At 53.0% G+C, this 27,580-nt stretch overlaps 1 protein-coding gene across 1 annotated transcript in view; it reads right to left on the bottom strand.

Annotated features, from left to right (window-relative positions):
• The window catches only part of ATP2B2 (ATPase plasma membrane Ca2+ transporting 2), a 211,144-nt gene that overhangs the window by 38,649 nt on the left and 144,915 nt on the right, over window positions 1-27,580 (bottom strand). The window contains exons 6-11 of the mRNA XM_089919712.1: window positions 22,442-22,567; window positions 19,666-19,725; window positions 14,594-14,635; window positions 13,608-13,766; window positions 10,355-10,569; window positions 6,193-6,435 (exon numbers count right to left, since the gene is read on the bottom strand). Coding sequence (XP_089775838.1) covers window positions 6,193-6,435; window positions 10,355-10,569; window positions 13,608-13,766; window positions 14,594-14,635; window positions 19,666-19,725; window positions 22,442-22,567 — 845 coding nt within the window. The remainder of the gene's footprint in view (window positions 1-6,192; window positions 6,436-10,354; window positions 10,570-13,607; window positions 13,767-14,593; window positions 14,636-19,665; window positions 19,726-22,441; window positions 22,568-27,580) is intronic.

Consider the following 27,580-nt stretch of genomic DNA (forward strand, 5'->3'; position numbering starts at 1 on the left):
AGCCTCTCAGGTGCTGGGCCTCGAGGAGCAGCAGGGGGCAGAATCGTGGACTTTCCCCAGAGACTGCAAAGGCTTAGGGCGGGGTGTGTGTCCTGAACAGCTGGGACAGGCTGAAACGCCCTGGGGAGACACACGCTGGAAAGCAGGTTTCCTGGGGACCTTCCCGAGCTTGCCAATGCACTGTGCATGTGTGTGCATGTGGTGTGTGTGTGCTGTGTGTGGTATGTGCATGTGGCGTGTGTGTGTATATTTGTGCATATACCTGTGTGATTTGTGTGTAGAGTATGTGTGTGGTGAGTGTATGTGCTGTGTGTGTGTGTGTGTGGTATAACGTGTGTGTGGTAGGCGTGTGGTGTGTGTGTGTGTGTGTGTGGTATAACGTGTGTGTGGTAGGCGTGTGGTGTGTGTGCGTGTGTGGTATAACGTGTGTGTGGTAGGCGTGTGGTGTGTGTTTTGTGTCACGTGCACAGGGTGAGAAGGTGGGATGTAGGGATTAACAGTGCTGTTAAAAATCAGAATTCCCCATTCAGGGTTATGTGCTTTAAACTGCTCTCCTAGAGATGGTGTTTCCAAAAACAAACAAACAAATAAAAGCAAACAGAACCAAAACAGCTGCTGAATCCAACACAAAGGCCCCGGTCGCTCCACAGGCCAGAGCGAAGGGCCGCCCCACCTCCCCATCTTAACGCCCTGCTAAGCCACTTCCAGGGGCTTCTGTGTCCTCTGGAGCCCCTGTCTTGGCCAGAGCCCCTCGCAGAGCTGGCTTGACGCAGGGGGTTTGAGGTTCATTGGAATATTTAGTTGCACCCTGGGTTTGGAGCCAGATCTGAGTTCAAGGGCTGACTGCTTCCTAGAGTCACCTCCCCACTCTCCCCTCCTCTCAGGAGCTCTAGGTCTAAGATTTGTGAGAAATACCATCGAGCCTGCCTTTGGGGGTCATGGGGGCTCTCTGTGGATGAAGCCACCTCAGTTTGGGAATGGGGTAGACTGAAGACCTGGAGTTTCTAACTAGGTGAAGTGTGGCTCATTTATTCAGGAAAACCATCCTTCCAGGCAGATCCTCCCTGCTCCTTCTTCCAGAACCACTTCAGGGACTCCAAGGAGATTTGTTTTTCTTTCAGTAGTTCATGTTTCCAGAACATACGCCATAAACTTCCAACAATTCGGCTCCACAAGTGCCCATCTTCATTTTAATAATTCAAATGTTAACTGTAGTGTCAACCTACGTTAAAAGAGGTCTCATAAAATATAAACTGAAAGTCCGCTTGGGTGGTTTCAGCACACAGAATAAACGTGGGTGGAAAAGGAGAATGTTTTCCCAAGAAAGCTCCGTGCCTCTAAAGTCTGAGGAGGAGCTATTTCCATTTGAAAGCTCAGCTGCAGCTCAAGAAGCAGCAGGGCTACAAGAAGAAGAAGCTAGCAGAAGTCTTGACGTTCAAAGAGTCGGAAGCGACAAGGCAAATCTGAGGGTGTGCCAGGATTTCTGAGGTGGGGAAGCAATTTCTGACTACAAGATGATTCATGTAGCTTCCCTCAGAGGGCAAGTTTTGTTCCTAATGATTAGAAATAGGAGTGGAAAGAAGAAAGTTCTGCCATCCGCAGAAGGGATGGGGCATGGGGCTGGGGCTGGCCCTCTGAGAGGCGCGTCCTGGGTCACTTTTTCTGGCCTTCCCCCTGGCAGCCTTGGCTCTCACACCACCCTCCACCCGTGCCTGGCTGGTTCTGGGCATTGTGATGAGAAAGCCTACTAAGGGCTTACCTGCCGCCACCCAACTCCCCCTCAGCCTTGCCAGCCTCGCCTCTCATCACTGTGGCCCTGGGAAAGGTCCAGGCCACAGACCGCCACATCTCCTGAGAGGTCTCTGGGCTTTGGCAGGCTGTGGCCCTGCCTGGAATGACCTTGCTCCCTCGCCCGCTGGGTAAACTCCTCCAGAGTTCTTGGGACTCAGCTCTGTCACTTGGTGTCAGGAGCAGCCCTGGGCAGGTTACTCGATATTTCTGCAGCTCTGTTTTCTTAGCTGCAAGACGGGAATTGTCCTATTTGCCTTGATTACCTGGAAGGGATGTGGAGGGTCAAACTAGACAGTGGCTGGCAAAGCAAACTACAGAGGGTAAGGCTCAGAAATAATAATAGAAGTGATAAGAGTAACAACTGGAGCGGTCTGAGCGCTTGCTACATGTCCAGCACTGTGCTGACAGCCACACACACGCATTCTCATCTGATCTCAGAGCAGCCCTGGAGCTGCCTCAAGGCAAAGGTGCAGCCAGAGGACTTGGAGAAGGAGTGGTGGTGAGCTGTGCAGGCTCTGGACTGGACAGACCTGGATGTGAACCCTGGCTCAGCCTCTCATCTGCTCTGGGGCTCTGGGCATGTTCTTTAACTCCTCCCAGCATCAGTGTCCTTATCTATGAATTGGAGATGTGACGTCACCTACTTCATGGGGTCCTCATACAAGGCAACATGGGTTAAGCACTCAGCAATGAGTCTGGCTAAGTGAATATTAGTGATTATGATTCATTGTATACTCATTTTACAGATTGGAAAACAATCTGTAAACAAGCCTCTTGAAGAGGTTAGTTAACTTGCTCAGGGTCACATGGGTGGTAAGTGCTGCAGCTGAAGTTTGAATCTTGGTCTGTCAGACTTCAGAGCCAAAGCTCCTAACCTCTGCTTACTGGACTGGGTGTCAGGACATCTGGATTCTAACTCCACTAACCCACAGGGTGACTTGGCCCAAGTCCTCTCCCATTTCTGGGCCTCAGAGTAAAGTGAGGGGGCTGGACCAGGTGGTCCTTAAGGTCCGCGGATCCATGTAGATTATACCTACACAACCTACCCCTGCAAATACTCATCTAGTTAAAAAAAAATCTTTTAGAATAACAGGCACTGGCTAATTTGGAAGTCTCCGGATCAATGCAGACTAGAGAGTTGAGGGCAGTTTCAGAAGAGATTCGCTCAGCATGCTGGAGGTACCAAGAGAGCACTGGTATTAGCCGTGGGACTGGGACCAAGGCCAACTACTACTTCTTGCTGTCACAAGAATAGGAAAGTAGAACATAGAGGTAGCCCTGTCCCGAGCCTCTTATCAATTCATATTCATCCATCCACCACGCACATATTCATCCGTCTGTCTACTCTTCCATTTACTCATCCATCCATCCATCCATCCACCTACCCACCCATCTCTCCATCCATGCCCCACCCATCTCTCCATCCATGCCCCACCCACCCATCCATCCCTCTCCCTACCTAGTCTTCATCTCACTGATACATATCTATAAATTTATTCACCAGTCAATTCACTGACCTCACCCGTCCAACCAGTACTTCCCAAGAGCCTATGCTGGGGGGGAGCAGAGATAACTCAGCTGTGTCTCTCCCTCTCAAAGGGCACACAGCCTGCATCAGACTGCAAGAAGACACAGAAGAATCGGCACGCTCGTACAGGGGGAAATACAGCCTTGCCCATGGTCTGTTTCCCAGGCCAAGCTCATTTCCCAACCAAAGCTTATGGGTAGTGTGGGGACATTGCGTGCCTTTCCTGCCCGACTCCTCTTGCATGGTAAGGATGTTTTGCAGTCTAGATTTCCCAGACTGGTCTGGAGGGTGGCTGGACTTCCACCCTCAACTGAACAACCTGTGACTTTTCTCAAAATTCCTCTAGGCCTAGAAGGGCAGTCCCTGGGAGCCCCTTCTCCCAATATGGCTGACAGCTCTGGCTGTGAATCGGACCCTCTGGACTCCAGGCCTTCCTTCCTGAGACCAACCAATACTAAAGATGCTGCAGGATTGGTTTCAAGGACCAAGAACCGAATCTGGACACCCTGCTCAATAGCTGGCTTTAGGGTATCTATAAGTTGGCTTTGCCACTAATTGGTTGTGTCACTTTGGGCAAGACCCTTTCCCTCTGTAGCCCTGATGCCTCTGCTGTCTATTCGTTTATTGATTAGCCTCTGCCTGGTTACCAAGGGATGATTTTACTGCTGACGAACAACAACGCTAGTCACCCTGAGCGCTGAATATGCGCCAGGCCTTGTGCTAAGCACTTCCCACTTACTAACTCATTTCATCCTCACAGTAATCCTATCATCTCCCCCAGGAAACTGAGGCACAGAGAGGTTAAGTAACTTGTTTACAGTCACACAGCTAGTGAGGGATTTGAACCCAGGCCGTCTGGCTCCAGAGTGTGAGCTTTAACTACCACCCAGACATACCAGGGGCCTCTGCTGTCCCTTCCACACTGACGGCCATCAGCGCCCAGCAAAGAGAACCGTGTGGCCAGGGTTCTTTCAGGGAAGCCCCAGAAAGAAAGGCACAAGGGTTCTAGGATGCCAGGGTTCAAGGCACAGAAGGGGACACTGGTGCCCGAGAGGTAAGTGACTTGGCCTGTTTACAAACCAAGGATCCCGGTTCCCAGGTCCTTGAGCTGTTTCCAGGCTTGGCAGATACACTTTTCCCCAAGGCGGACTGATGGACCCCTGTCCTTTAAGCCACCTGGATACAGCCTCAGTCAACGACATCTGGAAATGAATTTTAGCTTTGCCACCGGTGCTGTGAAGCACTGCCTAATTGAGCCTTATCGCTGCAAAGATGTTTTGCAGCCCTCCTGGCAGATCCAAGAACTCCTTTTTGACTGTAATTGCATAATATACATCTCAATTCAAGCCCATCTTGCAGGGCTCTGCCCACACAGCCACCCCCATCACCAGAAGCCTGTTCTGGGAATTGCCCCACTCCCCTCTCTGCGGGACGAGATCATTAACAGCATCTCAGTTATTTTAGGAAGGCCTGGGGAACAGAATAAAGCATCGTCAACCTCCCTTGATTCCCAAATCGGGGTTGGGAGGTAGGGGATGGGGTGGGGTGGGGAGAAGACAAAAACGCCGTCTTTTCTGGCATTCCCCCGCCCCGCGCTCCTGCCGCCCCCAGCATCCTCTATCATCCATCTGCACGCTTTCTCCCGACCTACTTTCTCCTTCTGTCAGTGCTGCCTCCCCAGCCTGCAGCTCAGGGCTGATGCAGGAGTACCTGCTCAACCGCAGGGGCGGGTGCAGTCCTTGCAGCCCCAGTGTCTAGAGGCAGGACTCACCTCCTCCCGTACCCCCCACCAGCCTTTGGCCCTTTGCCGCTGACTTGTGCTCTTCTCCCAGATTTGAGAAAGCTTCTGGCACTCCCGCCACCCAGCCTGATCCTGAAGGTTCAGGCCGGCTCAGGAGCCGAAGGAGAGGTCAGGGCTAGGGCACGTTGGCGGGGTAAGCAGGAAAGCTCAGCTGCTCACCCAGATGCTCACACTGTAGAAATGTCCTACATCTAGGAGCCGACGGGGCTCTGGATGGACAAGTTTGTATTTCTCTTCATTCGAATACTGGTTAATCACCAAAAGGCAATCTATGCTTCTAAACCAATCAGGGATTCTAGATGACGCGTCCAGGCAGCTGAACTGAGATAGGAATATGAGAGTTTTTCTTTACAAAACTAGTACTACCACTACTATTACTAACAACAATGTCGTCGCCAGTGGTAGATTGTGTAAATGGCCACAATTAGTACCCTCTCTGAATCCACGCCCTTTACAATGTGACTTTGAAGTTCCCCCCATTAGAGATGGAGTCTATTTCCCTGCTGCTTGAATCTGGACAGGCCTCTCGACTTGTGTTGGCCAATAGGATGTGGCAAAATGACAACGTGAAAAGCCCAGATTAGCCTGCTGGAGGAGGGGGACCACACAGAGCAGAGATGAACCGTCCCAGCCGAGGTCATCCCAGATCAGCCTAGAGTCCTGCCAAGATCAGCAGAGTTGTGGATGTGACCCACCTCAGATACACGAGGACATGGTCCCCCAGTTGAGCCCAGCCTGAACTCCTGACTCACAGAAATGTGAGCTAAATACACAGCCTGGTTTTCAGCCACTACATTTTGGAGTAGTTATACAGCAGAAGCTAACTAATAAAAAGACTATTTTTTTGGTAGGGAGGGCAATGACAGGGTCTAAAAAACACAATTAACAACAATCTTTTTTTTGTGTCATGCAAACAGCATAGCTAAGTCAAAGAGAAAGAAGCTGCTTACTATCTGACCACCCAAAATACATCAGTAGGATTTAAAATTATGTATCACATTGCTTAGCCTGCCCAGTACTTCTGTATCGCCCCCTGGACGCTCCTCCCTCTGGTGGAGGCTGCACCACTTACCAGAATCTTGGTGGTGTAGGCGCTGTTGATGGCAATGGCGCTGACCAGCAGCTCCATGGTTTTGGCGTTGATGGAGCTGGGGTCGGGGACCTCCTTGTAATGGACGTCGCCCACGTAAACCTGCACCACCGTCATGCGATTGGTGGTGAGTGTGCCCGTCTTGTCCGAGCAGATGGCCGTGGCATTGCCCATGGTCTCACAGGCGTCCAGGTGGCGGACCAGGTTGTTGTCCTTCATCATTTTCTGGGGGAAGGGGCAGGTGAGATGGCAACAGTGAGGAGAGGGAGCTGGGAGGCAGGGTCACGGTGTAAACATGCAGGAAATGAGGCAGAGCTGCCCCTTTGCTTCACACATGTGCGAAGGATCTTGCTTGCTACAGCCCCTGTCATCTGGACTCCTTTTCTGTGTGCAGCCCTTTCTCTCTCTCTCTCTCTCTCTCTCTTTCTCTTTTTCGTTTCTTTTAAATTATTTGAGGCATTTAAAAGAGTTGATTAGTTGACTTTATTAATTTGGATTACAGAAGTAATCTGTATTCTTTATGGAAAAAATAGGGAAAAGGATGATAAATGAAGATTGGGTCCTTTCTGATTACTTCAAATAGTTTCCTCTTACACCCTAACAGAAATAAATTCCTTATTTGGTTATGAGTTTTTTCAAAGGTATCATCTTTCACTGGTGGTGCTTGGTTTTCACTGTCACTTTGGTTTCACCCTAAGTGAATAAATTTAAGTTGTACATATGTTAATAGACATAGGACACTATCTGGAAATAAACAAAATATTAGTGTCATTATTTCTGGGTGGTAGATTTATAGGATTGTTATTGCCTTCTTTTAAAAATCTATAGCTTCTATTTTTCTACAATGAATACATACTATAACTTGTGTAATAAAAATCACAAATTTCTTTTAAATATAGATACACAACAAAGAAAGTAAATCAACCATAATCCTACCACCTAGCACGGATACATCTTACATATCGATATCCTTTCTTTTAAAATTTATGACAAAAATGAAATCCTACTCGACTTATTATTAATTTTCTTATATTCACTGTCCTTTCTCTCTTCCCAGCATCACACTCCTAGCTTCTTCCAGGTTCTCAAGCAAATAACGCACATAAAGTGATTCTCAAGGAACCACCACTCTTACTGCAGGCCCTTATGACACAGTGACCCTATCTGGCAGGGATGGATGTGAAAAGGTGCATTTAGCTAAAGGCTGAGTCAGATGTTGTTCTAGTCTGTGCCTAAGAATCTGATTTCCTTTATTCTTGCCCTCATTATAACTCTTTATACCAAGGGTAAAAAAGGAGTGCAATTAGAATAATTTTATAGTAGGTAATGTTACTAAAAAATGAGTATTGGTAGAATTATGTGCTCTTGCAGTGTCTCTTATCATAACCTGTGATAATAGGAACAATAAATGTATGTGGAATGGATGCATTCAGCAGCAATTTGAGTTTGCAACACACTTCACAGTTTGTAAAGTTCTTCCACACTTATTTTCTCATCTGATGTCACGAGGATCCTATGAAACCTTCATGGACTCTTGTACTCCATTCTGGCAACCAAAGAAGCCAAGGCAAAGCAGCTTGACCAGGGTGACACACCTACTGAGGGTTAAAGCTGGCATTTGAACCCAGCTCTGTTTAACCTCACAGCCTGGATCATTCCATCAGGACTCTGCCCATCTGTCCTCTGTGAAGAGGGTTCATCTCTGGGGCTTAAGAATCTATAGGCCTGAGCCTCCCAATATGGTTGCTACGTGGGGCTATTAAGTACTGGAAACAGGGCTGGTCTGATGTGAAATGTGCTGTAAGTGTAAATTACACATCCAGTTTTGAAGACTTATTATGAAAAGAGAAATGTACAATACCTCATTAATAACTTGTATATTATCAAATATTACAAGTTGGCTTGATAATGACTTGGACATATTAGCTTAAGTACATTATTAAAATTAATTTCACCTGTTTCTTTCTGAGTTTTCTTTTTAACGTGGCTACCAGGAGATTTAAAATCACACATGCAGCTGACATTATGTCTCTACTGGACAGCGCGGATCTAAGTGGTCACCACTATTCTTTTGATGACGGCTCCCAGGGGCTAGGTCCAGGCTCAGAAAGGGGAGAGTTTGCCCCTCCTGGGTTGGGGGAGCTGTACTAAGTTTATCACGTGACTGTACAAGTAACATTACCTAAGGCAGCTGAAGGCACATGTGCCAGAGATACAAACTACAGGTGTAGAGGCCTAACAATGTCTGTATAGGAAGCCCCGAAACCGAAGCTGTGAGACTTTTAAGGAGACCTCGAGCTCAGCTGGGTGGCTCGTGGGGTCCCGGCTCACGGCAGCAGGAGGTCTCAATCTCCGGGCCCCAGGCCCCCGATCAGCATTGTGCTGTGACCTGTTTGGGCTTTGGTTTGTGGGATGGAGTTTCTTCGAGAACCCCAAAACAAGGAGATGATAAGGGCGGTATCCTTTACACATAGCTGCCACTTTCTGGCACCTGCCCTGAGATCTCTTTTCTGTATGAAATTACATCGGTGAGCCCAGCCCAAATTCCAGCTTGGAAACTGACGCTGATCGTGCCCTCTGGCGGCTCTGCATTCTCGGAGCGAACGCCTTGTTTTTAAACATGGCCTGGCCTCTGCCCTGGCAGGGACATCCTGGACTCGGGGCCCTGGGAAACAGGAGCGCAGGGCCCTGCTCTCCCAGGTGGGGAAACCACGGGACCAAGGGAAAATGATGAGCCCAGGGTATGAGGACCTGGGGGGTGAGCCAGGCTTGAAGTGTCCCCAAGAGGGTCAGGCGCCCAGTGCTCATGAGATGCCAGCCCCATACCCCAGCGTTTGGGCTCTACCGACGGCCATGGGCCTGGGAGCAGAAGGAGGTGGGGCTCTGCCATCAGGGTGGCATTTTGGAGCAACCGCCAAACCCAAGGCATTCATGGGCCTACTTGCCCTTTACTGAATTGATTTTAAAACTTCATATTTTTAGCCCATCTACTGAGAGGAGGGGGCTTTTTTTTTTTAAATAATAATAGAAGCTATTGTTTTTATTTTTTTAATTAAAATTTTTTTTTCTTTTAAAAAATATTTGTTTATTTATTTATGGCTGCATTGGGTCTTCGTTGCTGCGCGCGGGCTACTCTTTTTTTTTTTTTTTTTGCGGTACGCGGAGCACAGGCTCTGGACGCGCAGGCTCAGCGGCCATGGCTCACGGGCCCAGCCGCTCCGCAGCATGTGGGGTCCTCCCGGACCGGGGCACGAACCTGTGTCCCCTGCATCGGTAGGTGGACTCTCAACCACTGCGCCACCAGGGAAGCCCGGGAGCTACTCTTCGTTGCAGCGCACGGGCTTCTCATTGCGGTGGCTTCTCTTGTTGCGGAACACGGGCTCTAGGTGCGTGGGCTTCAGTAGTCGTGGCGTGTGGGATCAGAAGTTGTGGCTCGCGGGCTCTAGAGCACAGGCTCAGTAGTTGTGGCGCACGGGCTTAGCTGCTCCGTGGCATGTGGGATCTTCCCGGACCAGGGCTCGAGCCCGTGTCCCCTGCATTGGCAGGCGGATTCTCAACCACTGTGCCACCGGGGAAGTCCGAGGAGGGGCTTTCATAAAACCAGACATCCTTTTTATTTTAGGCTTATCCCTCTCAAACTTCAGGGAGCAAACTCTGAGATTAGTCATACAAGTACTATGGCTACGGCGGGGCCTAAGGCTGCGATGGCCAGGCTTCTGCCTACGTTTGGTGGGACAGGGGTGGGTGTGGGCCTGTAGGGTGATAGCTGCATCTAATTTATTTTTTTTAAGTTGAGTTGATTGTCAATGTTTAAAAATCAGGAGAGTTTATTTTAGGTCCAGATTTCTGGCTTCTCTTGGAAAAAATCTGAATATCTGGCAACACTGGACCCCATCCCTACAAGGTGACACTTGGCTGTGCTGAATAACAGCTGTCCCCTTAGCCAGGGTGTGGCTCTCCTGGACGCATGTGAGTTTCAGCCACCTGCATGCATCCTCTCTCCGAGCTTCCTCCGTCCCCACTCCCGCTACTTAGCTCTTCTCTCAGCCCTGGCACTGGCCCCACCGGCCACCCCACGGACCCCCAGCTGGGGGCAGCCGATCTCAGTGGCATCAGCTGGACCGCCCTGCTCTCCCCTCCTCACCTTCACCGAGTAAGCCAGTGAGATGGTGACAGCCAGAGGGAGCCCCTCGGGCACGGCGACCACCAGCACCGTCACACCAATGATGAAGAACTTGACGAAGTACTGCACATAGACGGGCGTGCACTCGGGCAGCCATGGCTTCTGGTTGACCACGAAGGTGTCCACGGTGAAGTAGAGCACCAGGATGATCACCGTGATGGCTGACATCACCAGACCTGTGACACGGGTGGGAGGAGACCTGTCAGGGGATTTCCTGGAGGTGCGGGGCCCCGGGAAGGGAGATGTGGACTAAAGCCTTGGCTCAAAGGGCTCTGGGGTGAGGCAGGCCCTAGTTCACACCCCAGCTCAGCTTGGTGGTGTGGGGCAAGTCCTTAATCCTCAAAGAGCCTCAGTTTCTTCCTCTGTACAATGGGGATGCATATTTATTTCACATGGTTTTGTAAGGATCAAATGCGATGAATACATGTAAATTGCCTAGCACAGTGCCCGACGCATAGTAGGTGCTGAGTGATCATGTGAATCAGTAACTACTTGCACGGTGCCCTCACACAATAGGATGTGCAGAGGGTACCACTTATTTCCTCCTGCCTTCACGTACATACTCTTTCCTATTCCAGGAACTAGGGACACAGCAGTAAAGAGGACAGAGTCCCTTTCAGCCCTTGGGAAGCTGAGATTCTAGAGGGGGAGGCAGACAAGAAACAAACACACGAACAAGATAATTCAGATACAGATAACGCTGTCAAGAAAAACTCCAGGATGACGTGGTAGGAAGTGACATGGGCTGAAGATACGAAAACAACCCAAATGTCCATTGACAGATGAATGGATAAAGAAAATGTGGGCTACACGTACAATGGAATATTATTCAGCTTTAAAAAGAAGGAAATCCTGCCATTTGCAACAACGTGGCTGGACCTGAAGGGCTTTATGCTCCGTAAAATAAGCCAGACACAGGAGGACTTATCTGAATAATCTAAAATAGTCAAACCCATAGAAGCAGAGAATAGAAGGGAGGTTGCCAGGGGCTGCACGGAGGGGAAAAGGAGCGTTGTTTTTAGTGGGGAAAAAGTTTCAGTTATGCAAGATGAGAAAGTTCTAGAGCTCTGCCGTATAGCACAGCGCCGATACTTTAACAATGCGGTGTTGTGCACTTCATAATTGCTTAAGAGGATCTTACGTGTTCTTACCCCAAAACCGAAAAAACCCATGAAAGAACACAAGGGAATTTTTGGAGGTGGTGGATAGGTTTAGTACCTTGGTTGTGGTGACTGGTATCATGGGCATATGCATATGTGGAAACTCATCATGTGTGCATTAAACGTGTGCAATTTTTTAATATATAAATTATACCTTAATGAAACTAAAAAGAAAAAGAAAAAAAATGCGACATGGCCTGGTAGATCCAGTGGCTACTTTAGCTAGGGTGGCCAGGGAAGACTTCCTGGAGGAGGTGATATTTGAGCAGACAGAGGAACGATGAGCAGCCAGGTAGTGACCTGGGGGAAGAGTGTTCCAGGCTGAGGAAACAGCAGGGGCTCGGGGAGGGGAAGTGACTTGCCCGAGGCCACAGGCCAGGGAGGCACTGTAGAATTAGCACCTGCAGGTGGCTACTGGCTGCTGGCAGGATCTCTCTTGTCAGCCCCGTGTGCCCAACTACCCCCATCTGCTCCGTGTGTTGTACAGCTGCCGCTGAGGCTGCCCATACCTGAAGCCTCTGCAGACGAGCAGGATGTTCGGGCAACTGGCGTCTCCTTGTCACAAAGTGCCTGGGAGTCCACCCACCCCAATTTGATGGCCAATATCCAATGGCTGAGGTGGAGGTCCAGAAGCCCAGACACCTTGCTGCAGGGCAGGTCAGACCCTGCAGAGGTACCATGCTCCAGAGCTCCCTGTAAGATCAGGTGGAGACTGAGATTTCTCCAGAAACCCCGGCTGCCTGTGCTTCTTCCTGGGCTCTGTTGCATCCCTGACCCTTTACTGGTCTCACCTGAGAGCACCCCGCCAGATCCTGTGCCCACCCATCTCAGGTTCTGCTTTCAAGGAATTCAGCCCAGGAGAGAAGCAGAGGTGGGACTTGAACCAGAAGTGCTCGATTCTGAACTCCATGCCCGGCAGGGCTGAGTAGGGGAGGGAGATGAGTGAGGACTGTGAAGGCCACGGGGTGGTTCTCGTTGCTTTGTTCCCTGCCCTCCAGAGCCACGTTTCCGTGGAGTTCTCTCCGTGGCGGGGATGGAGGAAATCCCTGGACCCATCACTGCCCCGCCCGCACCGCCAGCTGCGGAGACACAGAGCCGGCTCGATCCCTGTCTGACAGTTGCAGAGGCGGGAAGCCAAGCTCCCAGAGCCGGGAGCTGTCATCAGGCCCCCAAGTTTAAATATAGACAGTCAAGCCTGTAATTTGCCTCTTTTCTCCACGCTGTGGTGCCTATAATTAGAGCCGGGAGACAGCCATGGAGGAGCAGGCAGCCAGGTGGGGAGGCCTTGGCATCTGCCACATCCTTACCCGGGAGGGGAGGCCAAGGCCGTGTCAGGGCAGCAGGGCTCACCTTGCTTCCGGGCTTGGCTTCCGGGGCAAGAGGGGCCGTCATCAGCCATCACCTGCAGCTACTAACTCGGGAAACCCGGCTTCTGCTGGGCCTCAAACAAGGGGCTTCTCACCGGGCTCCTGGCACTGCCCTCTACTTCTTCAGTCTTTCCTCTGCACGGCAGCTGGGCGGTCATCATACAGCTTAACTCCATCCCTGCCCTCCCCCGCTCATGCCTCTTCCAGGGCTCCCACTGTCCTCAGAATAAAGCCTGCATTGCAAACTCCAGGCCCTACAGAGTCTGCCCCCTGTGCAGCCACCACACCTGCCAAATGCTGAGCGCCTGTACGGGTAGATAATCTCCTTTACTCCTCATAGCAACCTGTGAAGTAGGGACTACGGGATCCCAAGTCCACAGACCAGGAGGCGGAGGCTCAGAGCTCGGTGAAGGTACCTGCCCAAGTTCTCAGAGCTGTAGCTGGACAAGAACACAGGCAGGCTGCCCCCAGAGCCCACGCTTTTACCTTCACTCTTCTGCCTAAGTGCGAATTGAGTGCCTACTGTATAAGGACTCAGACTGGTTTTGTGGCAGAGAAGGTGGGTCTCATGCAAGCCCTCGCTTTGCAGAGGAGGTAACTGAGGCCCAGGTAGGGGCAGGGCCCTGCCTGGGGTCCCCCTGCATGCCCCGTGTCCCCCCGTGCCATCTCCCGGGGCCACGTGCTCACCCGCCTTGCCGATCTGCACAGCCAGCTTGGTGAGCTTGCCCTGCAGCACCGACTTCTCCTTCTTGTGCATGCTGGCCTTCTTCTTGTCGTCAGTGTCACCGCCCTCGGCACTCTTGAGGGGCTGCATCTCCATGGCGGCCGCCCCGTCCTGCTGTTTGGCTGCAGGGGGCAGAGCACACGTGCACACACACAGACACAGACACACAGACACACACACACACACACACACACACAGGTTAGCCTGCAGGGTGGGGATGTTGGCACCCACCCAACTGCCCAGCGGAGCACGGTGAGGCCCTCACTCCCCAGCCTGGGCCCCCGCATGGCCGGCACACAATCCCCGTGATGGGGGATTGGTCTCTTCCTGCTGGAGACCTTGGTCCCAGGGCCACTGGCTGCCTTGGACCTGGAATTCAGGACACAGCAGGGAGTGACACGGCTCCACCCTGGATTTCCAGCAGGAGTGGGCTAGGGTCCCCTCTGGGCCTGAACAAGCCCACAGACCCTTCCCCCAATGGCTCTTCAACTTCTCCACATTCAGACAAGACACAGGCTTGGGCTTTGCCCAGTTGGTCCTTGGGCCATGTTGCTGGATATTAAGGAGTCACTAGACAGAAGGGACACAAAGGGGGCTTAAAGAGTAGAAGAGAGTGTCCTCATCCACAGGTGTCAAGCTCCTCCCCCTTCAGCACAGGCCTGACTGGTGGGCCTGCGGCCTGACCCCTTAGCCCCTAAAGATCTCAAAGACCCAACTTCAAGTCTTCAGCTGAATGGGCAGCATAGCTCAAAGGCTGGGGAGAAGCTGGCTTGTGGTGGCCTGTCCTCAACGGGCAATGCCTCCATTTGACCTGGCACCATGTGATCACAGCTACCCCCTCCCCCCAAAGGTGTCAGGCGCCCATAGGCACGGACGTCTGACTCTGCTGTGGCCCTCAGAACCGGCGGGGAGGGGCCGCAGGGACCACAGGTTAATACAAAAGGGTTACCTTTGCTCTGGCTGGCGTCCACATTGCCATCCTGCATTTTACCTATACGACAAAGAATTTTAACAGACAACAGAGAATCAGACAACACACGTTGGTCACCATGAAGACGCAACAGGGCCACAGACATTCATGTCAGATGGAGGGAGGGCCAAGCCGGCTCCGCCCTTCTGTGCAGGGACGCCGGGGAGGCCCCTGAGACAAGAGCAAACCCGTGGTGGCTGCAGGCTTTCTCTTGATTCTCTGGGGGCACAGAGAGAGCGCTTCTGGGATTATTTTGGCCCTAAGCATTTTACAGATTAACCGGCAGCCTTTGAGGGTAAAGGAACCATAGTTGGTTGGCAGGAAGCAGAAGGAGTGGGAGATCTAAGGTCCCCAGTGATTAATGTGGAATTTGGTTGGTGCCTTTTGTGGGCTGAGAGGAGGCAAAGGGAAAGATGAGAGAGAGAGAGAGAGAGAGAGAGAGAGAGAGAGAGAGAGAGAGAGAGAGGTTGATTCTAGAATGGGGAGGAGTTTGGTCAATGTGTCCTTAGTTTCTGGCTCCAGGAGGGATGATTCCACTTTCTGCTTCTCCTGGTGAAGGGGTGTGAAGCCACGACATGGAGAAACCCCCGCCCAGCCTCACTGAGAGTGACTCAGGCAAAGGGTGGGCAGGGGCTCCCCAGCGGTGGGCTCTGAGGTGCCCACATGTGTCCAGGGGCCTGGTGGCAGTGCCCTGGCTCCCAAGGGAAAGCTGCCGACCCCTCCCCTCCACTGAGCTGTGTGCTCTTTATTCTGGGTTGACCAGCTCAGGCCACAGCAGACAGGTGAAGTCTGGCTGGTGGGATCCCCTGGGTGCCCCCAGCCCCTTACCCCAGCCCTGCCTATCAGGGACAGATGCTGCCTAGTGCTGGGTCTGGGGCTCCCCACCCCCTAATCAGGGCCGCCGGGGAGGCCGCCTACCCAGTCTCAGCCGAAGGCGCGTGGCCTGCATTCACAGGGTAGGAGGTATTGGTGACTGCTGCCTGGCAGCCAGACACCTGTCTTCACTTGCTGGCACTGCAGGGGTCGGGGGGCACCCTCCTGTCCCACGGGCTCACCCCGAGCTTTGCCCAATGGCTCGCCACCTCAGAAGGACTCTGAGAAGGGTGCCCCCAGCCCCAGCCATTTGCTGAGAACGAGATTTTCACAGTTCATGTTCCAGGCACATACATGACCACCACAGTTTCATCTGGGCCTCACCACATCCCTACCGGGACGCTCCAGATCACACCCACTGACAGATGAAAAACTGCGGCTCAGGGAGGGACACTCAGCAGGGTCTCTGCCAGGTCTCAGCTGGTAAATGGAGAGCTGGCCCCAAAGTACATGCACATTTCTGCCCCCAGCGGGGAGAGTGCAGCCACCCCCAGTCCCCCGAGCCAGGGGGAGGGCAGGTGTTGAGGCGGCACTGGTGGGACTGGGCTCCTGAAGCTGCTGTTTCGAAACCAACTAGCCGTGTGGCTTCACCTCTCCCAGCCTCGCTTCCATCTCTGTAACAAGGGGTGGCCACATCGCCTCCCCGGAGCTCCTAAAAGTTGCCTTAGTGACAACCACTCGCCCAGCAGCCTTTGGCACTTTGCAAGTGTCTCCGATCTTGGCAGTTTTCCTGATACCCTGCAAGGTGGGGCGGGAGGGGTTTTCATCACTCTTATTTTACAGATGAGGAAACTGGGGCCGAGGGAGGTTCAGAGGCAGCTGTCATTTATAGAGCATCCTGATGACTGTCCTGATGCAAATGTGTGAGAAGTTCAATAAACACTGTCATCCCCACTACCATATCCGTTATAGGTGAGTCGGAGGGGAGAAGTGGCTTCCTGAATGCCAGCCCCGCACCATCACTCCAAGGTCAGTGCAGGGCTGCTCCCACTGCCTCTCCCAGCGAAGGGTCCGTGACCCGCCCCGGGGTTTAAAGAGAAAAGTCCCCGTTACTCTATGGTAAAATTCTTTCTACTGGATTAGAAACAAAACAGAAAAAGGCGTTTTGGAACCAATAGGAATTAACTACAATAATTATTTTTATTTTTAAAAATAATTTTACTAACTGGGCTAAAGGGCACCAGAGGACTCCTCTTCAGTAGTTTGCTGTTAGATGGCACAAAGGGGCCTCTATCTGCATTGCATATTGTCAGATGCAATAGCCCGCATGTGCCCAGCAACCAAGCTAGCAATTTCCTCTTTTATTTGCATAGTGACCACATGGCCAGAAAAATAATCAACAATGCATATGTTTGAGGGAGGGAGCCATATCCTGGGGGTGCTTTGGTGCAGATGGCCTGGTTTCTCAGAAGCAAGCGACTCATCTGGGGTTCTCCTTAGCCAGATGGGTACTCGCCTGGCCCTGGAACTGTGGTGGGACGTTGCTCTGGTCCCCCATGGGACTTGGAAGATGGGCTGTGATTCAGGGGAGCTGAGATGGAGGACAGGACCCAAGATGGGGAACTGGGGTGGAGACCTGGAGGCCCCTCTGTATCAGATGCTAGATGCAGCTTTGCCAAATGGGTCTGTCCTCTCCATGCACTGTGAGGGTCATGGGTGCAGAAAGCTTCGATGTGGAAGGCCCATGGTGAGAAGACCCGGTCCTAAATAGGAGACCTGGGAGGTGTCACTTCCCTTCCCTGTGCCTCTGTCTCTCTCTCTGTGAAAAACAACACTTTCAACCAAGGTGATGCTTATGAAAAGCAAAGTACCTTGTTAATGTCCAGAGTTAAGAGTGATGTATAATTAATCGTGATGTATTCTATAGTGATATATCAATAAATATAAAAGAAATAATAAAATAAAAATGGCAATTATAATGCCTCCAAAATGAATGGAACACCCCTACCTTTCAGTTGTGGGGGGGCTTGGGGGAGCGGAGTGAGGGGGGCATCCTGCCACCTGAGTGTGTTGTCCACATCCAGGTCATCCTGATTTGGCTCAGACGAAGGAGGGGAAAGGAACAGTTAATTCTCTCACTCACCAAGGCTCAGCTTAGCACCCCCCAGCCTTTAGTGCACTCTACCTGGAGCCTGGAAAGCACGTTAGAACGCAGGTTCTCATTCAGGTCTGGGTGGGGCCTGAGATTCTGCATTTCTAACAAACTCCTGGGAGATGCCCAGGCTTCTGGTCCTCCGACCACAATTCGAGTAGCAAAAGCTTAGAGTACTGGTCCCAAAGTATAGTTTGGGGGCCTACCAATCCCATGACATTCAGTCAGGACACAGCACCATCAAGGCTGTCCCTCTGCAACAAGGAAGAAACCAGTTTTACCCAGTGGGTTCTTAAACACCTTTGACCACAGGAATCCTTTCCTTGGGCAGGGGTGTTGGTGGTGGGGAAGACTTCTTAACATCCTTGTGAAGTTTACAAGACATTAGCAAGAGTGGCACACTCTTTAGAGCCAGGCAGGCCTGGGTTCACATCCCAGCTTTGCTACTTTCTAGCTCTGTGACGTTGGACTAGTGTCTTGATCTCCCTGAGGCTCAGTTTCCTCATCTTTAAAGTGGGGACAAAAACCTCTGAATCATAGGGTTATTGTGAGGACTCAATGAGACGCTTGCAAAGTGCCTGGTGCACAGGAGGTGGTTAAGGAATGGCAGTTCCCCGTCTTTTCCTGCAGCTTTTCTTGGGACACTTGGAGTTTTCTGCTACAGTTGCAAGTGAGGCTGCCCCTTTTTTGGGACCCACTAGTCTGGATGCGGTCTATATGTTCCCCGAGCCCAGCAGGCTTGTCATCCTGGGGGAAGCACTTTCTGTTTCCTCCCTGCCACCCCCCAGCCCCCCACATGGGTTTGCCTACTTTGGTTCTTCCTGTTATCTCTCGCCACCCCTCCCTCACACATGACACCTCCCACACCCCAGGCTGTCCTGATTTCTCCTCCTGTGCCTGAAATAGACTCATACCCGAATTAGCCCTTCTTGGCGAGGCCCTGCTCACAGAGCAGTCTTGCCCAGCCCCTGACATCTACGGTGTGTGTCGGGGGTGCTTCCATCTTTGGTCACTTTGAATCCGGGTGGCTCAGCCAGAGGTCTAGGGCAGGGGACGGGAGGATGGGGCGGGACCAGAGCTCCATGTTTTCCAGGAGTGGTGAAGAGTAAATGATATAATGGATGAGAAACCCGCAGCCAGAGATGCCTGGGATGCGTGACGCTGGAAAAAAGAAAACTTTCCCTCTCCTTCAGTTCTCCAGGGCAATGGTTTCACGACCAAGCCCTAACAGCTCCCAGGAGCAGTCTGGGTGACTTTACGTCACCTAATTTGGGTACGGGGACGTACCTGAGAAGATGGGAGGGTACAGAGATAAGAAATCTTGGAGGCAAATGAATGGAATTCCTTCCTGCCTGTGTGTCAGGAGGTGAAGATGCAGCTCCCAGGTACAGTGGCAGCCCTCTGCCCCCACCACTCATCCCCGAGGAGGCCAGTAAGAATGCAGAGACTCAGAACAAACGCTCCAGCACAGGCAACAGCAAGAAACACCAGTCCACATCCCAGGGGCAGAACTAGGCCCGAGCACAAGCGAACCCCCGGCCCGTTCGCTCCGTGAGAGAGAAGAGAAAGAATGTCTACTAGTGGCTCAGCCATGCTACGGGGTGGGGTCCAGGAGCTGAGCTCTGGCCTGGGTCCCCCTGCCTCGAGGGAACTGGCGAGTCGAGGACCGGAGCCTTCAGTGGGGACCCAGACGCCAGCTTCAGCCTAGGTCCTGACCCCGGGCCTTCTTCCCAAAGCCGGGGCCAGGAACGGGCTTAGGAGAGGGCCACGCCGGGCGGGACGCTGCTTCTTGGGGGGCCAGATCTGAAGCCAAGGTCACGTCCCTCTTCCGGGCTTCACCGGGGGTCAAGGGCCCAACAGGAGCCAGTGCCATCGTGGCAGCCACGAGTGGGGGCAGAGCTGGATCCCCGGTGGTGGCTTCTCTCTTAAGCGCCTGGCCCGTGTGAGAGGACGACCGTCCCCGAGCTGCCCATGCACATCCAAGTCTGTGCCGTCCAGACTAGGGAGAGGCAAGCCCAGAGTTGAGGGTGTGGGAGACGCCCATCCAACCGAGACCGAGAGCTCGCCCTGGGAGCGGGACACGTACCATTGACTAGGCTGGTATTTGCGCTATCTGCAGCATTTGAACCTGCCGCGCCATCGGCCGCTGCGGGGGTGGGAGGGATGGAAAACGCAGGGTGTCACAATGGAGAAAAGCAACAACGCAGGACAGCAACAACAATCGACATGAACCGACTTGCGGGAAATGAGAGGACTACGTTCTTAAAAAAACATCTCCGTTGGAGATCAAGAAACTCAAATTTGGGGGTGGAGGTGAAATGTTCCCATAGAGATGCCACAGAAGTCGGGGGGAAAAACTCAGACGTGGAGGGTCTTTGAAATAAAATATGGAGGATGATCAATGTGGTTACGCGGGGTGGCACTGTTGGTGGTGAGGTTCTGGACTGAGGCACCCCGTTGGCCCAAGCAATCAGGCGGGTGCCTTTCAGACAGGGTTCTAGGAGAGGGTCTGGCTGACCATCAGGGCCAGAGGCGCTCATGGCCAGGAGTCGACTCAAAATATTCAGCGAGCAGTGCAGTGCGGGCACTGGCCGTTCTGAAGGGCTGCTTGCTATGACCATTGCTGTGTCCCGGAAGAACGTCCGTCCACGGCAGTGACTTAGGATTCATGCCCTTGACTCAGGCTACTGCCCATGGCCAACTCCTCCTTCCCTAGCTGGCACTCAAAAGCTCGCCTTGGTGACCCCCATGGGAGGTGCCCCACCACTTAAAAGGTGACATCAAGCATGTGGTATTTTGTGCATGAGACAGAGAAGGTACTAGCGAGTTTTCCTTAATTTAGGAATCAAAAATGATAGGATGTGCTCCAATTCACTCTTGCTGCTTTTTCTTGGGGTGGGGAAACGGGTCCTGTGGGAAGGAGAGGGAAGAGATGCTGGGTAAGGTGGCTGTGCTGTGAGGCGAGGGGAAGGTGCTGAGCGGGCTGAGGGCGTGTGGAGGTGGTGGTGGTGCCATTTGCACTGAAAGCCCTGGGAGGCAGGCAGACCAGGGTGCTGGCCGGTCCCGTGGGGCTGGCAGTGCACGGGGGCACAGTGGAGGTCTGGTGGGGCGGAGCCCCCAGCAGTCAGGTACCCCCTTTAGCTGTGTGCTGGGGATCTAGGGCCAGGGCTCAGGGGTCAATGGCTGCTGCTATTTCTAAAACCCCATCTACCCTGAGGAGTGTCTTACTGTACCTGGTAGCTGAAGGCCATCCCCCTTCTTCACACCTGTGTGATGATTTTTGAGACATGTTAATGAAGGAGAAGCACATACAGCCTTTTGTGTGTGCACGCGCACACACACACGCACACGCACACACACACACCGGTACGCCTGGGGTCATCCTGAAACGGGAGGCTCTAAGCAATGTCCCTGGTGGAGGTGATGGAATGGAAGTGCCGAGGAGGTCCAGCCTGGCTGTGCTGCTCGTGGGGGCCTGAGGGGCTGGGCTGGCCTCCCAGATTCCTCTGTCACGTCCCCTGCACATCCCACCTCTTCCTTCTACACTGGTGTCCCCATCTCGTTGGAGGGCAGGTAAATGTTCAGCAAGGGACTGACCTGTGCTTTGGGGCAGAAGAGGCCTGTTTTCTTACTGGCATTTTAAGAAACACCGGTCTGGGTGCTTGTGCCCCTCACCCAGGCCCCAGTGAGGCCAAGGAAGTGGGCAAAGCTGCTGCCACCTGCCCAACTGCCCGCACCTGGGGCCACAGGGGCCATAGCTGCCACGGCATTGCGTGGGCGCTGTCCTGACGTGCTCTGGGCCTCTTGGCCAAGACTTGGTCCTCAGTCTCAACCTCAGCTCTCCCAGATCACAGCTTATTTCCATCGCTGCTGGATGGGCCATCGTAATCTTAGGGGTACCCCACCAGGAAACGGGTTTTGCCCCTGGGAACAAGTATCCTTTGATCGTGACCCAGACTTGGTGCCTGGCTGACCTCTGAGAGCTGGAGGGAGGCTGGCTGCCCCTAAAACTGAAGGAGGGGTCATCTATTATCTCATCTCCTTCCCCTGGACTCCAGAAGGTCTGGGTATTGGGCCCCTCCTCTAGAACTTGGGGAAGGAGACAAAAGACTGCAGATGTGAGAGTGGGGGGTGTCCCCGAGACCGAGTGTGAGTGTCGGGTAAGTAGTCAACTGTTCTGGGCCAGAGGCTGGGCCTTGGATTTGGGCCTGGTCTGATGGGATTGGGGCTCATGTTTTCCAACCACCCCTCATCTGCTCTGAGAGGCAGCTGTAGCCCAGGCCGACAACCTGCTGCACCAAGGGCAGCCCATGGAGTGAGGAATCTTGTTTGCAGGGGGAGGAGGAGACAGAACCCAGCTGAGATGGCAGCTCTGGCGACAATGGGGAGAGGCTCACAGCAGTTGATTTGGAGGCACACATTTGGCCACCTTCCCCAGAAGACCCACCTCTGGGGAAAGTCTATACTGGGTGAGTGTGCAGCTCTGCTCAGTGGAGTTGAGAATAGTGGAGGAATCGCCCAGGTGGGGATTTCTATGCAATATCAGGGGTGATGATGGGAACAGGTCACACTTGAGGCTGGAGGCTCAAGAAAAGGCTCAGCCCCCTTGGCCTGGCCCAGGGGGAAGGGGGGCCCCCCATGACATGACTGGACAAGACAGAGACTGGAACGAGACCCTGGAGATGGAACAGACAGAGCCTCCTGGCCCAAGAAGGGCCTTGGGGTTACAGGAGGAAGCTGTTGGCACAGGGTATGGACATAAAAGGCACTCAATAACTATTTTGTCTAGTGAATGAGTCAACAACAACAAAAAATGTGGCCTTAAGAGCTCCTTTTCTGGTCCACAAGAGCGTTGGGCTTACCTTTCTTGTCCTTCTTCTCTTCCTCCTCACCGCCGGCCCCCAGCAGGGTAAAGATGATGCCGGTCTGAGAGTTCACACCCACGGCGGTCACCACCATCCGTCCAGAGCCCTCCATCACATGAGTCCCTGGGGAAGGGGACGAAAGCCAAGTTACCATTGCACGGCCCAAGCCCCCTCCCGCAAGGAGCGGAAGGCACTTGGTCTCAGTTGACTCGAGGCAATTTGCCTGCTGAGGTCCTAGGGCACCACCTACAGTTAAGGTTCAAGGTGTGTACTCAAGGTGGGTCCTTTAAAGACGATTTCACCTTGGGATAGTGCTGTGATGGGCCTGGAGCTCAAACACTGCTATACCTCAATTCTTAGGCCCCCAGAAAGCTCAGGCCTACCACCTCCTACCTGCTCCTAGAGAATCCCTTCTTCTCTCCTCTCTCTCCCCTTCCCCCTCTCCCAGTCTTACGGGCCAAGCAGGGACCACTCCCTCTTTTCCTTAATGATATATCTAGAACCAGACCTTGCTCTGCAACCAGCCAAAAAAAATGCCAACTAAGCCCTGGACTGGACTGCTTAAAATGGGGTCCACCAACTTCCCAAAGATCTGGGGAAAGAGTTCAGGGCTCTATGAAGTTGAATGAGAAAACAATGACCTCTTTATTTTCACAAACATCAAACTGAAATTTCGCATTTCCCCCTATTAAGAACATAGGCAATAAACCCCGCGAGTGTCAGTGGTGGCCACAACACCATTACATATGTTACAGAAATCATGGGTTTTTTTTAATATCACTTTATAGCTGTTGCAGCTACTTTTTAGGCTTATCCTTATTTTACAACTAAGGCAATTATTACACTGACTGCTGGATCTTGTTATTCAGTGTGCTAATAAAGAAGCACATATGTTACTACACCACACATTAATTCTTTTTTAATTACTTTAACTATTTCAATCTAATTGGCTTCCTTTGTGATCCAGTGTATTTTATTTTATGTATTTCCAAGTTTTATTCTGAATAGGGGTGGCCCATTATGACCTCAGACCTCCCCAGGGGTCTGCGGTGCAAGAAAATTTAAGAACTCCTTTCCTAGAATTTTAGATTTTTAAAACTGGGTTCCAAAGGGTCCTGGAATTCTTTCAGGGGGCAGGACGGGAGCCATAGGGGGCAAGGGAGGCCTTTGGTCAGAGTGGCCCCAAGTTTATTCATCTTTGGGGTTTCTGCGTCAGCTTTTATTTGACAAGAGGGCACTCTGCTTAGTAAAGAATCTAGATAAATGAAGTTTGGCCTGTCAGGTGTTCCTTTTTTCCGCTCTGGCTAGAAAGCTCTCTACAATGCGGCATACAATTTCTCCTTCAGCAGAGAACTAACAGCCCGATCCTGCCTGGTGCAGGGTCTCTGGCCATCCCCAGGCCGCACAGGAAGAGCTATACCTGGTCTACCAGACAGACGGCCACGGCCACTGACCCCAGCCACTAAACGGCCCTGATGACTTGCTTCTTGAACTCCTTCTGCTGTTGAGAGATTTTCCTTCTTTCCCCTCAAGATCATGGTCATTTCCTCCTGTTTTCAGGCTCACTTGTCACTGATGGCCTTCTCCTGGCCTCCCACTTTGCTTCAGACTTGAAGTCTAGGTGGACAAACTCATTAGGATTGTATCTAAAATAAGAGTCAAGAGGTTCTGAGTCAGGGCAAGAAGCACTTTCCTTAAAGCAAGGAATCTCTTTTCACTTTTCAAGAGGTTTCACCCACCCCTTCCCTTTCCTTCTGGGATCTGAGAGATGTCTTGAGACTGTGTGTGTGTGCGTGTGTGTGTTTGCACACGTGCCTGTGTGCGTGTGCATGTGTGGTGTTCCAGCCTTTTGGCCTCCAGGGTCTCAGGATCTTAAAGTGCTTTACAGACAGACAGATACCCTCCAGTAAGCTCCTTTGAGGTGGTAAAGGTTGGTCTGTCCATCCATGATGGGTAAACCAAGTCATGAAGGCTCCCAGAGGCAGCATGGAGCCCAGCAAGCTGTACCAGGACCTGGGCTCTCAGGGGGTGAGCTCCTCAGCTGGTTCTTTACCCATTCCCAGCCTCTTCAGTCCCCGAGCCGGGCACAGTGGGGACCACAGAATGAGCTCGGACACTAACTCCAGGCCGATCAGCCCAGGCCTGGTGTCTTCCCATCACAGACAGACCCTGAAGCACACGTACCCCACAAGGGGCACAAACAGGGAGAATCTGGGCCCAACTATGGGACTCTGGGAGCTACGATAACTTGCTGACAAAATGCTTTCTCATGCACGGGCTCAGCTCATGTGGGAGCTGGCAGGATGGACTGTTAAATACCAGCAGTATTAGAGGAGGAAACTGAGGCCCAGAGAGGTCACACGTGGGGTCACTGTAGATCTTTAAAGGTGAGGGCTGAACACACTTCAGTGCACTCACAGGGCGTAGATGGCAGGGACAGCGACCAGTGCTACCTTCTGCAGGATACCTACTCCGCTCCAGGCTTTGTGCCCTAACCCTAACCCTAATCCTTCACACGCAATCATCTCATTAGTCCTCATACTGGCCCTCGGTCGACAGAACAGGAAACTGAGGGAGAAGCAGCTTGCCCAGGGTCACCAGCTGGAGAGGGACCAAGCCCTTGTCCGGTTTCTCACATATTGCTTTTCCCCAGGAAAGAAGGCTTCACACTCTGGTCTCAAACATGTTTGTGAAAAAGTTGGCTCTGCCTGGGTGGCGATGGAGAAGCTGTTCCCCACCTCCCCAGTCCTGGGCGGGATGGAAAAAGACACAGGGGGCCAATTTCCACCCAAGATAATCAGACCCCAAATCACCTTCTAATCTAATCACTCCCATCTCAGCAGGGAGCTGGGGGCCCTGCACTGGGAGGCCAGGGAGGAGGGAGGAAGGAGGAGGAAGCCAGGGAGGTGGCCTCTGCCCGCAACATGGGGACGTGGGGACATGGGGTGAAGGCGTAGTATGCCCCCCACCCAGCCTCGATGAGCCCTGGGGAGTCCTCCAGGCCCTAGCATCAGATAGGCCAGAGAAGTTGGGGGCATCAAACTCCCCCTCTGGTCCTCCCTCCCTCTGTGCCCCAGGAGCATGCTCAGCCTTCGCTCTGACCATTGCCCCCCCAGCTCAGACACCCCCCCCATAGCTCCCCAAAGTCCAAACACCTTGGTCAGCACCCCCTGGATCACACCTCAACCTTCTTCCGGCCCTTGACCACTGATTCCCACACTGCGCCCTCTGCCCTGGGCACAGCACAGCTCACGGGGCCCTTCTGTCCAGCCCTGGTCCCCAGCCCCATTCCCGCCTCTGCTCACATAGTTATCACCGCCTGAATGCCCTTCCCACACCTCTTCTCCAAAACCTCCTCCTCAAGGCTCAGGACAAATGCCTCTCCTCTTAGGTGACTTCCCTGACCCCAACAAAAGGACATCACCTCTCTCCTCTGGACTGCCCCCCGAGGTTTCCCCTGGGGGTGCCTCCCAGCCCGGTGTCCCTACTAGCCTGTGAGCCCATGGAGGGCAGGTTTGAGGGCGAGTCCTCTCCTCCTGCCACAGTGGAGGCTTGTAGCTGGAATCCAGCACTATCCTCCCTGCTACCTCCTTTTTTGTATTTCCCATGGTGGACATGTATTACATTTATAATGGAGAATCCACACACCCTCAATAAGCCATCTTTATGGTTTCACAAAGGGTCAAATTCATCCAGCCCAGCCGTCCTCCCTGGGCTGCCCCTCTTCCGCACTGGGACCTCACAGCCTGGCTGCCCCTCCTGCAGGAGGAAGAACAGAGCGGACCAGGTCACCCCCAGGCTGCCACTCCCCAGCCCCAGGATCCCCTGCAGGGGACAATGTTTAACCCCAAGGGCTGCAGCTCCAGCAGTGGAACCAGAGGCATGTAAGCCATGGGTCTTTGGGTGCGGACAGAGGTGAGAACCTTTTGGGGGAGGGGGGCCCTGGCTGGGCCTTGCACCAGGCTCCCAAGTCCATGGTCCCTTGGGTACCATCCTTCACCTCCTTATGCTCCCATGGAGCCCCTCAGAACACACAGCATGGGGGGTGGTTGATAGAGAGGACCCTAGGCTGAGGGGGAGGGGACTGGGAACAAGTCTGGTGTCTGCTGCTGACGTGCTGTGTGACCTGAGGCCAGCCGTCTCCTCTGTGGACCTCAGTTTTGTCCTCTGTAAAATGGGGAGGTCTGCCTTAGGTCACCACCTGTCAATGGTGAAGTCTGGGCACCTTAGGTCCCAAGGAGATGAGGGCCACTCCTGGGTGGGGTAGGGCAGCCTCCATGAAAAGGCAGCATCTCGGGGAGTTCTGATGGGCCAGCAGGGGCCTGAGCAGACAAACTGACCATGTGTCACTCCCTTCCAGGGCCACGCTTGTTCATGGGATGGACAAGTGTGGTGGAGTCCAGCTCTGTGCCGGGCTCTGGGGCCCAAGGGGCCTCTGGTGGTCCCTGCCCGGCAGGGGCTCACAGTCTAGTTAGGGTTGAGGGGAGCAGCACACATCAGCAACAACACAGGACAACAGAGACCCAAGGGTCCCGTGGCCGGCGGCGGACACAGCCCAGGCAAAGGGGAGGTGGGACAGTGTGACAGCTGCGGGTCAGCTGGGCTGAAGCTGAGGGTGGCCTGAGTGCAGAGCTGCAGGGTTGGGTGTCTCCTCGGGGTTCAGTAGGGAGCCGCCGGAAGTATTCTGGGGAGAGGGAAGAAGAGAGCTAATATTTATGGACGTTCCCCATGTACCCCGTACTATCTGAGCCCCTTTTCCCACTCGGTGGCCACAGTCCCCGGGTGAGGTCATTACCATCACCCGCATTTCACAGGGCATTACTGGGGCGGCCGGGTGGCTCCCGGCTCCTATTCTCTCTCCCTTGCTGGGAAGGCTTGTGCACAAAGTCAGAGGCAGAGCTGTTTGGGGACACAGCCCCGAGGAGTGAGAGGGAGGCAGGCGAGCGGTGAGGGAGCTCTGTCAGCATCTAGCTCCCGACCATCTGTCTGTCCATCCATCTGTGAGCTAGAAAGGAGCTCGGGCCCAGGGAACACTGCGGGCTCCCACCAACGGGACGGCCTGTCCTGCCCCACCTGGACCTTCATCTCCTCTCCCTGCAGATGACTTCTGCGGCCTCTGACCTGGCAGCTGAGTGT

The sequence above is a fragment of the Delphinapterus leucas genome, chromosome 10 (genome assembly GCF_059928025.1).
Source record: "Delphinapterus leucas isolate spDelLeu-1000000601 "Yukka" chromosome 10, BTC_Dleu_Yukka2, whole genome shotgun sequence".
In the NCBI taxonomy this organism is placed as follows: Eukaryota; Metazoa; Chordata; class Mammalia; order Artiodactyla; family Monodontidae; genus Delphinapterus; species Delphinapterus leucas.